The sequence below is a fragment of the Octopus sinensis genome, linkage group LG4 (genome assembly GCF_006345805.1).
Source record: "Octopus sinensis linkage group LG4, ASM634580v1, whole genome shotgun sequence".
Taxonomy (NCBI): Eukaryota; Metazoa; Mollusca; class Cephalopoda; order Octopoda; family Octopodidae; genus Octopus; species Octopus sinensis.
The window spans coordinates 79798076-79814259 of NC_043000.1; the positions used below are offsets into that span (position 1 = coordinate 79798076).

The 16184-nt window shown below is 35.0% G+C and overlaps 1 protein-coding gene across 2 annotated transcripts in view; it reads left to right on the forward strand.

The window, feature by feature from the left end:
* The first annotated feature begins 1143 nt into the window (after window positions 1-1143).
* LOC115210515 (kinesin-like protein KIF25) overlaps window positions 1144-16184 on the forward strand; it is a 550198-nt gene continuing 535157 nt past the window's right edge. For both annotated transcript variants that reach the window (XM_036502198.1, XM_036502199.1), the window contains exon 1: window positions 1144-1392. In XM_036502198.1, coding sequence (XP_036358091.1) covers window positions 1324-1392 — 69 coding nt within the window. In that variant the 5' untranslated portion in view covers window positions 1144-1323. The remainder of the gene's footprint in view (window positions 1393-16184) is intronic.

The following is a 16184-nucleotide window of genomic DNA, read 5'->3' on the forward strand; positions in this document are numbered from 1 at the left end:
AATGACTGAAACAATTAACAGAGTAACATCACTGAAATATTAAAGCTGTAAGTTTATGTATAATTAATTCAAACCAATGCGAGTAACAATGTGAGTAAATAAGCATTACATTCGACAGAATAACCTGAATGCTGAAGAGTTAAAACTGACTACCATGGTTTGTTCCCCAGCCTTTGTTCTTTTGGCATCACTCTCAGTGCAGCAGAGTAGTCAGTGATTAAATGCCGAGGCATATCTTGGGGCCCACTGCTGCTTGGAGATCTGTCAAGCTAACATGTAACTTCAAAGCATCCAGTTACTATGTGTAAGTACAGGTGGCCCTAGCTGGAGCTTTGGTGAGGGAGAAGCTTTGCACTGACAACCTAGTGTGTGTGCACCTGCTGTACACATGCTGGGTTGCTTTTCATTTCACTACATGGGTTGACCAAGATTAGCCAGCCAGTAGCAGCAAGCTGTAAGTAAAGACAGTTGCAAGCACCAGATACATGACATTGCCTACACACACAGACACACACAGCCAGACAGACATACACATACACACACACACATGCACACATACACAGGCATTCACAGAGGTATAAACACAAACACATACACAATCACTCACGTATTTGCTTTAAATGACTTGCATATACACATACATATATGCAGATATGTCATTAGAACATACTGGAATCTCATCTCCGTCCGTATCACCCACACCTCAAACTCTCAAATATCCAGTAACAATGTTTACTGTTGCCATTGATAGTTACTACTATTGTATGAGTGTGTGAATGTGTGTGTGTGTGTAGGTGCATGTGTTTGAGAGTGAGTTAGTGTGCATGGTGTGTGTGAGTGTGTGTGTGTATGCATGAGTGAGTGCATGTATGTATATGCGAGTGTCTGTGTGTGTGTGTGTGTGTGTGTGTGTGATCAGGGATTGCTTTGTTCAAAAGAAAGCAAAACCTGTTAATCAAAGACAAGTGATAACATGTATTCAAAAGAAACCAACTTAAAATCCTGGTTACTCCTGGTAACTCTACAAACACACACATACATACCCTCCCACACTCTGATACATACATTCACAGTACACACTCACATGTGTGTGTGTGTGTGTGTGTGTGTGTGTGTGTATACATATATATACATATGTGTGTGTGTGTGTATATCATATATACACACATACATACTCTCACTCACACACACGTGACTATAAACTTATACATACATATATACGTAGACTTGCACATGATACATTGTTCACATGTGATTACATTAGTGTTGTCGTTATAAACAAATTACCAAATACTAATTACTGATTACTACTGATCCCTGATCATGCCAGTAGGATTTGATTTTAGACAAGACTCACCTCTTCTCATTGAACAACTGGAAAAATCCTTAAGGGTAAGATGGCTTTCCAGATTTAGAAATTCTTTATGTTCCTTTTTTGTTATTGTTTTTGTCTCCATTTTCTTTCATTTTAACCTTTAACCTTTCAATCTATGACCTTGATCTCTTCATACTTCACATCCTATGTTGGTATGAAAATGCATTAGTGTTATTTATTAAGAGGTACTCCTTTTTTATATTCTTTTGCTGGTTTCCAACATCAGACTGTAGCCATCCTGGGACACTCACTGCTACAGGTTAAATCAGTCCTGGAACTTGGAGATTGTGATTTATTTTATTGACCCTGGAAAGATAACAGATAAAACATTAACCTGGTCAGGATTTGAACTCAGAATGAAAAGGAATGTTAGCAAATACAAAGTATGTTTATATACTAAGAATATCTTAAGTATTTCTTAACTGTTGCTTTCACTGATTTCCAGGTAGATATGTTAATTAAGGGGTAAATAGAGGTACAGGTACCAAATAACTCATCTCAGATACACATTTACAAAATATACACACAACCTCCCCCACCCCATACTTTCTCTGTACCTCTTTATCATCCTATCTTTCTAGCTACCTGTCAGTCTGTCTATCTACCTATTTGTCAGCCTGTCTGTCTCTCTATCTCTCTATCTACTTATCCATCCATCTATCTATCTATCTATCTATCTATCTATCTATCTATCTATCTATCTATCTATCTATCTATCTATCTATCTATCTATCTATCTATCTATCTATCGATCTATCTATCTATCTATCTATCTATCTATCTATCTATCTATCTATCTATCTATCTGTCTGTCTGTCTGTCTGTCTATCTATCTGTCTGTCTGTCTGTCTGTTCTTTCTTTCTTTCTATCTATCTATCTATCTATCTATCTATCTATCTATCTATCTATCTATCTATCTATCTACCTGCCCACCTACCAACCTATCTTTCAGTCTATCTGTCTACCTAGCCATCCATCCAACCACTCTCTTTCTCTCTCTCTCTCTTCCTCCTTCTCTTTCTCTCTCTCTCTCTCTTCCTCCTTCTCTCTCTCTCTCTCTCTCTCTGTTTGTTTACACAATTGTTTCTCCAGATGCTGTGAGCTACAATGAGCAATGTCATTTCTCCTGTCAATACATCCACTGGTAATATGCCTTTGAAGATAAAAGATCCCTAAGTTGAAAAAGAGTTAAGGGTAAATGACAGGAAGGGCATCTGGCATTAAAATAAAAACTCAGTAATACATTCATCTTACTCATGTTAGTATGGAAAAACAGTTGTGAAAACAAACAAAAAATTAATCTAGACTTTTCTGATGCTCTCTGTCTTACTAATTTACACATTCAGATGAATATACACTCATGCACTAACACACTCTCTCATTAACTTATTTTCTTGCACACTCACTCACACTCATTCATTCACACACTTGTTGATGTACACAATTGCACACACTTACTGACACCCTCAAATACTAATGCATAAAGTCACTAACATACTCAGACACTCATTGGTTCACACATGTCCAATCCCTCACATGCTCATCTACTCATTCACACTCATATGTTTGCTCACTCATTCACTCATACTTTTCCTGAAATATTCACTTTATTCACTTCCTCTCATACATTCACTCAGTCAGTCATTCACATAATGAATTTATCTTCCATCCACATTGATCTGTTTCCTTCAAATTACTGAGAATAAGGGAATGAACTGACACTCCATCAGTTACAACGACAAGAGTTTGTGTTGATCCAATCAATGGAACAACCTGGTCATGAAATTAATGTGCAAGTGGCTGAGAATTCCCCAGACATCCTTAAGATAGTTCTCAGAGAGATTCAGTATGAAAGAGACTGTGACAAGGCTGGCCATTTGAAGTGCAGGTACAACTCATTTTTGCCAGGTGAGTGGACTGGAGTAATGTGAAATAAAGTGTTTTGATCAAAGAACACAGTGTAGTGTCAGGAATTGAACACATGACTGTACACTCATGAGCCAAACACGCTAACCATCAAGCCAGACCATAGCTTTCTCAGGCCTTAATAAATGAGTGATATTGATGTTGATAATATCAGTTTCACATTTTGGCTCAAGGCCAGCAATTTCAGGGGAGTGGGTAAGTCAATTACATCAACCCCAGTGTTCAACTAGTACATTTTTTATTGATTCCAAAAGGATGAAAAGCAAAGTTGACCCTGGCAGTATTTGGGCATGAATGTAAAGTCAAAAAATAAACCACAAAGCAGTTTTCCTGACTTGGTAATTATTCTGCCAGCTTGCCGCCTCATTACTGTTGATAATATTGAGATGGACTTCACAGATGAATGACAATGATTAGATAATGGTGAATATGAACTTCATGGATGCGTGATATTGATGTAAATAAATAGGACCTTCACTGGTGAATGATGCTGGAGTAATGTTAAGTGTGAACTTTAATTGGTTGATACTTGTTAAGAAAATACAAGCAGGGATGGCAATCACTACATGGTTGTTCAACCTGCTAAAAATAGCAGTCAGATCTTACTTAAATTACTTTCTATTGTTTTAAGAAAAGAAAGAGAACATGAGTACATTAAAAAATGTAAAATTAGATACATTCACTAAAACATAGTATAGTCATGGCTAGAAAGCCTTTTCTGATAAGTCTGTCGTAATAGGGTTGAGGATCCAGAAGGAGGAATTCTTGTAGGGAGGATCTGTGTGATCTGTGTAGTTTGTGATTTGCATAGGGATTAGACAAAAGCAGTGGTTCTCAACCAAGGTCCATATATGATTTTTGTTGTTAAAACTTGCACAATGTATTGGTTATATTTCTACAACACACAAAATATTTTAACAATTTTAAAAATAATGCTTAATAATATTTAATTATAAAAATATATTAGGATCTTTTAAACATCAAATGGCTTTGAGGGTCCATCCAAGTAAATCAGAAATCAAAGGGACAAAAAATGGTTGACAAAAGGATCAGTGATTAGTTCATTGAGTGTATTTAGTATAGATGTGGATATTGTGATGTTGCAGGGAACAGTGTGCAGTCTGGTGTTACCATTGTACTCTGATCACTAAAGTACTATGTCTCCATACGCTGTAGACTGTGATATCGCCATTGTGCAAGTTTCATTGTATTATTTTCATTGTGATATCACCCCATGAAACACTGATCACTACCATGTCACCATTATATGCTATTTGCTGTGATATTAAAAGTAGTTTACAAAACTGCGAGAAATTGGAGCAGCTGACAGAAAATATACATATGTATGTATGTATGTATGTATGTATGTATGTATGTATGTATGTATGTATGTATGTATGTATGTATGTATGTATGTATGTATGCATGCATGCATGTGTGGGGTGTGTATGTATATATATTTTCACATACACATACATATATACATATATGTATATATATATATATATATATATATATATATATATATTTGCATGTATGTATTCTATATGTATATGTGGCTGTGGGAGAGTGGCTGGGAGAAAGAGAGAGAGAGAAGGAAAGGAGGGATAGAGAGACAAAGATATAGAGCAAGAATGTGAAGATGAGTGAAGGAATCTGTAGAAAAAGCTAGAATAGAATGTAATTATGTATTTCCTCAAAAGAGAAACGGAATTACCGAGTATTTATAGAGCTTCAGGATACTCTCTGGATAAGGAAAATGGCACTTCTGTAGGAAAGTATTGACAGTAGCACAGGGAGTAGGTAGTCGTAATGGTGGTGGTAAAGATGGTGATGATGACCATGATGATGGTGGAGATGGTGTTGTGGTGAAAATGGTGGTAGTAAAGATAATAGCAGTAGAGATGGTGGTGGTAGAGAACGTGATGGAGATGGTGGTGGAGATAGATATAGAGATGGTGCTTGTTGTGAGGGTGATTATAGTGGGCGGTAGTAGTGGGTGTGGTGATGATGGTGGTTGAAGAAGTAATGGTGATGGTTATAGTGCTGCTGCTATCGATGGTGAATGTAGCATTGGTGGTACTAGTGGCATAGGAGTTACACATGACTGTAGAACAACAAGTAAAGGGTTTCAACTTGAAACTATTTTCTTCTACCATAAATATTTTACAACTAGCTATTTTGCTTGTTGCAGATCAGTGACTGATGGTCACTTTGTTTACATTATATTGCTGGCTAGAGTGGACTCTGGCTGGAATGGACTCTGGCGGCCAGGTGCTTGCAACTGATGATGAGTCAACCAGCTCAAAACAGAGTAAGTCTCATGATACTGTTGTCTGCTAGAGGATGGTAGGGGTTCACTCCCCCTGCTAATAATATATATTGTATATAAAGGGTGCAACATTGCACTGATAACCAGCAGGTGGAAGATCAGCCTGGGGTTATACTAGTAGTAACAAGGAACAGCCACTTTGAGGTAGCGATTGACTTAACATTTTAGTGTAGTTACTACTCTGATCTCTTCTTGAAATTTTACAACTAGGTATTTTGCTTATATATATATATATAAGTATAAAAACTTAATGTTGACAAAGGTTGCGTGGCGTTTAATTACAAAGAAATAAAGCCTGTTGCTTGCATGTGACTACAGGCCATTTTTCTTGTCTCTCTTTCTTTTGGATGGGACATCCAGCCAGCTGGATGTCATTTCTCTTTCTCCTCAATACATTTTTCTTCGATCTTTACCCTTTGAACAGCAGATTGAGAAATTAATTTTTTGTAACTAAACACTTTCAAATTTCGGACACTGGTAGAATGTGTCTATATTTTCAATGTTATTTTGTGTTAAAGTTGTTGTATTTCAGTAATTTTAACCAAGCAATGATGTGTAATCAGCTGAATAAAATTACTGCTGTTGGTTGTTTAGCAACAACTTCAGGCAGTGTATATTTCGTTTGTCACTGTTATTTATGACATATTTCATCTCAGTTATGTTTGTATGAATAAACAAGTGTATCTGAAGCATGTTTACTTCATGGCACAACCACAATCGTTTGTACATTTCTACTGCTTTTAGTTTTTATTTTTCCTGTTTTTCAGCTACTATTTTCAGAAAGACTTTTTTGCCACAGCTGCCCCTCCAATTTCTTTACTTTTCACTTTTTCCGTAACTCTAACCCTAAAATCCCAACCCTAACCCTAACCCTAAAACCCCAACTGTAACCCTAAAACCATAACCCTAACCCTAAAACCTAAACCCTAACCCTAAACCCTAACCCTAACTCTAAAACCCTAACCCTAACCCAAACTCTAGAACTCTAACCCTAACCCTAAAATCCTAACTCTAACTCTAAAACCCTAACCCTAACCCTAAAACCCTAAAGGTAAAACCAGTACAAATGCATGACCGATCTCATAAATAACAGTGACAAACGAAATATGTACTGCCGATAGCTGTTGTTGACAGCAGTAATTTTATTCAGCTGAATACATGTCATTGATTGGTTGAAATTACCGAAATACGACAACTTTAACATGAAATAATTTCGTAAATATAAATTTTTCTCAAAAATGCTAAGAGTAAAAGATCTTTTATATGACACATTCTACCAGTGTCCAAAGTTTGAAAGTGTTTAGTTACAAAAGATTAATTTCTCAATCTTCTGTTCAAAGGGAAAAGATCCTTTTTCTTTTCTTTTTTTTTTCTCTTCTATCTATTCTATATCTTTTTGAAAATGCTTAAATAGTCTTGACTATTAACTCTGCCATGAATAGAAACCATTGGGCTGGCGGATTTCCAAGATATAGCCCCCCAGATCATCACAGATCTTTTTCCATATTTAACAGTTGGAAGAAGGCAGTCTGGGTCAAATGCTTCTTTTGGCTGTCCCCACATGTATACTTGGGTGGTGGTCGAAAATAAGGTAATGGATGACTCGTCCAAGAAAATAATATTCTTCCACTACTCTAGGGACTAATTCTGTAGGTTTTTGCTCCACTCTAAACGCTTTGCAACATTTGTTTTTGAAAGTAGAGGTTTTGTGATTGCAACCCTCCCATGAAATCTGGCTTTATGCAGCTCCCAGCCAACAGTTTTTGTGGAAACTGGATTCTCGAGGTGGTCATCAAGCACTGTAGTAATTTTGGGAGCTGTGCTTTTGTGATCCTTTCTAACAATTCATGTAAGAGTCTGATGGTCCCTATCTGAAAGTTTTGGTTTTCTTCCGGAGTTTTGTTTCAATGAGGTTTTTCCCTCTTTCTCAAAGGCTGTCATTACTTTTGAGACAGTACTTCTTGATGCGCCGAACATTTCAGCTATTTTTGTTATGCTAGCACCTGCCATACAAGCACCAACAATTTGACCTCTTTGAAATTCTGATAGATCTGTCATTTTAATGAATTTTAATTACATTTTTCTGATGATATCTGAAAAGAAACCACAATTTTAGCAAAAAGTACTAAGCAACACTAATAATAAATCAAAAGCATAAAAATAAACAAACTTTGCATGGTTTTATAGATATTTCAAAATTATTATGCTATATTGCTGTTTCTATTATTTTGTCCAAACCCTGTATATCATATATATATATGATGGACTCTCCTGGTGAAGACAACATATGAGCATTCAGCTTTTGCTGAACAACCTGTACAAATGATTTATTAATAGTGATCAAATGTTTGAGCCACACATTAGCTCACTCACTCTATCAAATTGACATTTTCTGAACAGATGCACTGTGTATCATGTGTCAGCTGTTGAAGTGATTGCAGAGTAACACACGATAAAGTGTTTTGCTCAAGAACACAATGCACCACCTGGTGTAGGAATTGAAATCACAATCTTGCAATTGTGAGAGCAATACCCTAACCACTAAGCATACATACATACATACATACATACATACATACATACATACATACATACATATATACATGTTTATATATATATATATATATATATATATATATATATATACACACACATACATATATATATGTATATATACATATACATACATACATATATGTATGTATATATATACACACACACAGAAAGAGAGAGAGAGAGAGAGAGAGAATTATGTGTTTATATATATATCATTCTATCTCTCTATCTATTCCAATACACCAATAACTACCCACATCACTTCATACATCTCTAATTCAACAGTGTTCAACTTACAAACAACTTTGCCTTGGACTTGCTGTACACACACATGTACATATGCAATCATACACACATACACATTGTCTACACACAGATACATTAATACACATACACACACACATGCAGACACACACACACACACACACACACACACATACACACACACACACACACACACACACACACACACACACACACACACACAAATACAAGTTATGTTAAAAGTCCCTATGTAATTGTTGGATCTGCTTGAAATAGCTGCAGATCTTAGAGTAGAGGATGCATTAGAGACTGTAGACCTGGATATTGAAGGAATGGTTATGGTCTGTTTGTGGCTATCTCTTGGGATGAAAGATGATGATCTTCTTTTCTTTCTTGCAGTTATTGATAGATTCTGAGGTGACTGATGAGTCCAATTCTTGCTTAGAAGTTCCTTCCACAAGTATGACAGGTGGTTCCAGATGGAAGGTCCTTCTTGGTTATTCTTGTCTATCTTTTCTGTGCCTCCTCTTTTGTTCTAGTTCAGCAGTCCAACTAGTCTTAAAAGTTGTTTGCCCCACTTTGGTGATGGATCTCCAGCATTTTCAATCTTGAGCATTTCTCTACCAGTTCCTAGTGTCAATATTACATTTCTTGGAAAGGCAGTGAGTTGGCAGAATCATTAACATACTAGGTAAAATGTATAGCAGAATTTTGTCTGTCTTTACGTTCTGAGTTCAAATTTCACTGAGGTCGACTTTGCCTTTCATCCTTTTGGAGTTGTTAAAATAAGTACCAGTTAAACACTGGGGTTGATGTAATTGACTCCCCCTTCCCTGAAATTGCTAGCCTTGTGCCAAAATTTGAAACCAATATTACAATTCTTGAATTTGGTTTTCAGGACATTTGTAACTCTTTTCTTTTGCCCTCCTCTTCTTTGTTTTCTTTCTGTTAATTGGGAGTAGAGAAGCTGTTTCAGTAAATGGTTGATTATCATCTGGACAACACAACCAGTCCATCTCAGCTGTTTCTAGATGATGGAAGCTGCAATGGAGGTCATGTTAGCTTCTTTCAATCCTCTGATATTTGTCCTTTCTTCCTTGCTAGTGTTGAGAATACTTTGAAGGCAGCAATGGTGGTACCTTTCAAGTGCTTTTATGTTTCTTCTGTACAAAGTTCAGGTCTTGGAGGCATATAGGAGCATGGGGGTGGTCACTGCCTTGTATACCATCATTTTTGTATCAGTATGAATGTCTTGATCTGCACCTGTGATAGTATGGGTCTTCAGCCCATCTTGATGGTCACGGAATATTATAATGACATAGTCAATCAAGTGCCAGCATTTTGAGTGTGGATGTTGCCACGAAGCTTTGTATTCTGGCAAAATAAAGAATTGGTAATCACCAAATCATGCTCAGTACACTCGGAGAGATGAGGGGTCCCATTGGCATTGGTCTTCCAAGAAATTTAGCATTATAGAAGTTATCATGTTGACCATGAACTATTATAATGCTAAATATCTTAAAATGACAAAATTATTTTGATTTCTTAAAATGATTAACATTTTCTCCACCACTTAAAGCCACAAATTTTCTGATGTAGTTTTCACCATAAGAGTCATCTCATAGAACTCTTTCATTTGAATACAACTGTTGTGTAGTTTTCTTCAATATTAGCTGAGATATTTCTATTTAAAGTCAATATTTTATGTTACCATTTTTTTGTCACTTAAAGTTACACAACTTTTTTCTAGCTAATATTTTTAATATGCTTTTCACCACAAGATTCTTCTTAATGAGCACATTCTTTTCAACACAACTAATCCATGCTTTTCTCTTAAAACAACTGAAATTCAAAGTCAAATTTCTGCCTTACTCTCATGTTTTTGAACTAACTTTTTTTCTAATGACGAAATTTCAATTATTTTATCTCAAAACGTAGCTTAGAACTGGACCAATGTTGCAAAATAAACCACATTCAATTTCATTGTGAACTGACTTAGTGAGGAAGCTTAGAAGAGCTCATGAATGACTAAAATTTTACCTTAATATATTCACTGAAGGTCGTGGGTAAAATGATATATGGAGGTTATGTGATCAACTCAAGTAATTATTTCCCTTCATTCTTTGGTGGCACGTAAAAAGCACCCACTACACTCACGGAGTGTTTGGCGTTAGGAAGGGCATCCAGCTGTAGAAACACTGCCAGATCAGACTGGAGCCTGGTGCAGCCTTCTGGCTTCCCAGATCCTCGGTCGAACCATCCGACCCATGCTAGCATGGAAAACGGATGTTAAACGATGATGATGATGATGATGATTCTTTGTTACTGACCACATTTAACTTCTGTTGAATAAATTCATGTAGGTGTGCATATGTATGCATGTATTTGTATATATTTGCATATGTGTATATCATATGTGTGTATGTCAGTGACCGTTTTTGTGAGCATATATGTGTATATTTGAGTATATTCACATTTATGTATGTATTCATGCATGTTTGCATGTGTGTGTATGTGTGTGTGTGTATATGTATAGGTGCAGGTATAGCTATGTGATAAGAAGCTTGCTTCTCAATCACATAGTTCTGGGTTCAGTCCCATTGCATGGCACCGTGGGCAAGTGTCTTCTACTATAGTTTCAGGCCAACCAAAGCCTTGTGGGTGGATTTGACAGACAAAAACTGAAAGAATCCTGTTGTGCATGTATATATATATCTATATCTCTATATATATTTATATATATCTACATATATATATGTGTATATATATATATATATATATAACAGGTAAATAAAGAAATGGAGTTAATGTGAAAGGGAAAGCTGGCAAGTTATTTTTTAATAAAAATCATTAATAGATTTAACATCAAAGACAATTTAGAGAAAGATAAAGAGGAGAAAGACAGAAATTAGCAGAAAACCAAGAGTGGAGAAATGTTGTGTGATAGATGAATGAGAATAAAGCTTAAAGGCATGGAAATAGATATATTTAGTGGAAATCAAATGTAAGAAGACAGTTAAAGGTTGAATTTTATAGATTGGTAGAAATTACTTATAGGAACTAAAGGTATGTTTTTGACAATGTTTGCAACAATAAACAACAAGTGCCCTAAGTTTATCCAGTTTGACATTTCTAGTTACTATTCCTCTGTTAACCCAATTGTACTCAACAAGGTACTCTGGTTCGCACACAACAAAGCAAGTTTCACCAGGGATGAAATTAATGTCATGTTAGCTGCCAGAAAATGTTAGCTGCCATTAAATTTGAAAACAAGCTGTGGGACTGTAAAGATATGCCTGACAGTTTTGATGTCACGATGGGAAGTTCTGACTCAGCACAAATCGCTGATCTGGTCAGTATATATATCATTTATGAGATGGCTGACCAATTCCCAAACATCAATGGAGGTCTATATTGTGACGATTGTCTACTCTACCTTCAAAATGTTTCTCACCAAAAATTACAAAGGGTTAAAAATAGGTCGGTTAAATTTTTCTGAAACATGGGCTTAAGCATTGCTTTCAAAGATGATATAACTAAAGCCAACTTTTTGGATATTACTTTTATATATATAATGATTCATATTTCCCATACTATAAACCCTCAACTAATTTAAAATATATTAGTTCTTTCAGTAATCATTCAAAGGCTATTACAAGGAATTTAGTTACAAATATTTCACTTAGACTTTCTAGATTATCTGCCAATGTTGATATCTTCAATGAAAAAGCCAAATTTTACAACTCTGCTTTACTTAAAGCAGGCTATAAAGAAAAAAATTATCTATATTAACCCTATTAACATTAATTCTACCTCTAGTAATCAGGACAATCACGGCATAATGATAATAAGAATATAAATTTTCATTCAAATAACAACACTACATTGAAAAATTTGATTTAAGACCCTTTTTCCATTATAAAAATACATCTAGGACTTTTAAAGATAATTACCCTAATAACAAGGTATGTCCTAGTAAAACTGTTTGGTTGATAATTCCATATGGTAAGCAGATGAAATCCAATCTCCCTAACCAGTTTCGTGAAACTATAGATAGGAATTTCCCTAGAAATTCAAGATAATATTCTATTATCAATTCACACTGAATTAGAATAGGGTTTTCAAACATCAAAAACCTCTCACAAATCATACTTCGCATAACAATAAGTTGTTAAATACAAATCCACTTAATGAAAATAATAACATTGGCATTATTAACACCAACCATTCTTTGAACAATAATAACAACAATATTAGTATTTCTGATATAAATTTCAATCACTTTTGTTTCCTTAGCAGTAATTCTAAGACTAGAAACTCTGTTTATTAATGTAAAATTACTTGTGGTTCTGATGCCTTTGTTTACATAGGTAGTTCTTCATCTCAGTTGTCCAAAAGAATATCTAACCATTACTCTACATTTAGACATATCAATAAATGCAACAGCACTGGGTTTACTAAATTAATTTGGTCTCATAAGGAACATAATAAACAATTTGATTTGGAATGGAATATCCTATTTAGGTCCTTTCCATATGATAAAAGTAAATCCTCTTGTCCGCGCTGTAACGAAGAACTCTATCTAATCCTGTTCTCAGAGAATTCTCTTGTAAACACATTTAATGAATGCATTTATTGTTGCAAATATTGGCAAAAACATACCTTTAGTTCCTATAAGTAATTTCTACCAATCTATAAAATTCAACCGTTAACTGTCTTTTACATTTCATTCCCACTAAATATATCTATTTCTATGCCTTTATGTATGTGTATATGTATGTATATGGACTAATATCTTCTTAAGAAAATGCAAAATTATAATAATTTCAATGTCATGATTAGTGAAAGCGAAACTGGTCAATAAACACAAAACTCTTTCACTTATAAAATATATTAATAAATATATTAAAACTATGTAAACTGTGTGCATTTTCCTTTTTTTAATTTTATATATATATATTTTGCATTACAACTCACCACGTAGGGATAATTGAAATTCTCCTCCTCCCTTTTCTTACTATATATTCTTTTACTTTATTATTTGTTTTGGTCATTTGACTGTGGCCATTATATATATATGCTAAAACAGGTCAAATTCTTTGTAAACTCCTAAATATATCTCCTTCTGTGTATATATATACTACCAAACATGATTTTTATTGAACTCCTACTTTTTTGAACTCCTAATATTTTTCTTGAACTCCTAATACTTTTTGTTTAATATTTTCTCAAGAAATTTCCTTGTAAACTGTTTTTAACATTTTCTTATTATTATCAAAGAATGTATATCTGTATTTTAATACTTTTGTGATAACCAGTACTTAACACAACAAAACTTATACAAAGCTTTACATTTTACTTTTGACAATCTTTTTCTAAAAAAAGTGAATAAACATCTTTAAAATTGCATTTTCAAATCTTCTTTCATATATATATTTATTGTTGATTTGATTCAGGTCCAGTCTTATACCTGGCAGGATTTATGTGGTAGTGGGTTACTACCAGTAACCTTATGTATCCACTAGCTTTCAATAGTCTTTCAAGTGCTTAGAACCCTTTTTAATACCATCCTCATCCTCATCATCATCATTATTATTATTATTATTATTATTATTATTATTATTATTATTATTATTATCATTATCATTATCATTATTATTATCATTATTATTATTGTTGTTGTTGTTGTTTTACTTCTCAAAGCACTCGATATTGTTCACTCTAGTAGATTCTGAGAGAATGGACAGCAGCCTGCTGGCAGAGGTCTCACAGAGTCTCTTTTGACACATTATAAGCTTTGGTACTTGGTTGTTAATTATTGTGGGAGATATTCAACATCCAAGTACCAATCTCAAAATCCAATCAGTCCCCACCAGCACAGTTTTTTGAGCTTGCTTGGCTCTCATGTCAATTCCAATTACTCTGACATATTTCTCAAACTTGGTTTTTAGTACTCTGAGTGCCCCTACAACTACTGGAATGACAGATACTCTCCTCATAGTCCACATTCTTGCAATTTTATCTTTTAGTAGTCTGTACTTTTCAGTATTTTCTAGTTCTTTGTCATTTATATGTGCCCCACCAGGTATTGTAATATCTATAATCTTGGTTTCCTTTTTTTCCTCTATCTATCACAACAATAACTGGTCTCTGAGCATTCATTTGGGAGTCAGATTGGACTGTAAAATCCTACAGCACTTCATATTTCTTGTTCTTGGTGACTCCTTCTGGTTTATGTTCATACCATTTCTGTGCTCTGTTCAGGCCGTACTTTTCATATAGCCTCCAGTGGATGAACTTAGCCACATTATTGTACCTCTTTTTGTAGTGCTTTAGGGCCAGCTTACTACACTCACTTTCAATATGTGAGATTATTTCATTTTTACTGCCACACACCTTACAAAGGGACAATTTGCTACGCTTATCTATTTGCAACTTGGTGTAATTAGTTCTCAGAGCTTGGTCCTGGATGCTGCATATTAATGCCTCAGTGCATCCTTTCAGACCACTTTTCCTTAGCCATCTCCAAGTGTTGATCTTGTCTTTTCCTTCAATTTCTCTGAGGTATTGCCCATGCAGTGGTTTCATTTTCCAATTGTTTATTCTTTCATCTTCATCTTGTTTCTTAAATTTTTGTATGGCATGGTGCAGAGTCTTGTTGTCAGACAGGATCTTTCAGCAAACATCGTCTTGACCCAGGGCAGCACTACTTCCTTCAGGCACTTGCTGCAGGCCTCTGTGTTGAGTCTGAGGCCGTGTGGGAAGATGAATGGAGGCATAACGTTGCCATCACTAGTGATCACTCCAAACACCTTTGTAATTACCATTAGACTCATCCAACTTGCCTCAGATTGACACCCAAACACTCTGAAATGTTCATATTGGAACTTTTGGTATGAATGCCAAGCAGTACAGCGTGTCATTTCCAAATTTCTGGCAGAGTGAATTGCGTCCATGGTAATGTTTTCTCCAGGCAGTACTCAACTGACCCTACTATACTGTGTGGTTGACAAAATGAAAAGCAAACAATACACATGCACGAAATAAAAAATGTAAAATGGCGACAATTTATCCATCACACCCTGTATATATGTGTGTGTGTGTGTATTTGTCTGATTGATTGATTGATTGATTGATTGATTCTAGTTTCAGCTTATGAGCTGTGGCCATGCTGGGGCACCGCCATTTATGTATGTATATATTTATTATTCTTATACAAGTATGTTGTTGACAGCGACTTTGAAGTTTCAGCTAGCTGGCTTCACTGGTCAAAACTTTGAAGTCACTATCAACAACATTCTTGTATAAGACTAATAAATATGTACTATACAAAAGTATAGAATAACCCATCAGATTAATGTAAATTTTTTTATGACAACAACATCAAAACAAACATTACTAAATATATATATAGTAATGTTTTTTACATATATATATATACATCAACACACCACTACCACAAGTGCTAATAACCTTTGCAGTCCATCCCATGCTGGTTAGATAGATGATGCAGTTGATGTTAGGATGCAAAGTATGGATTCCAGAGGGAATTCTGGATGACTCTGGGAATTGTGATGGATGAATGAAGTGAGAGTGCTTTGCTGGAATTATATACATACATAAATACATACATACATATGTTTATACACACACACAAACACAAACACAAGCACACACATTATATATATATATACACACACACACACACACACATATATATACACACACAA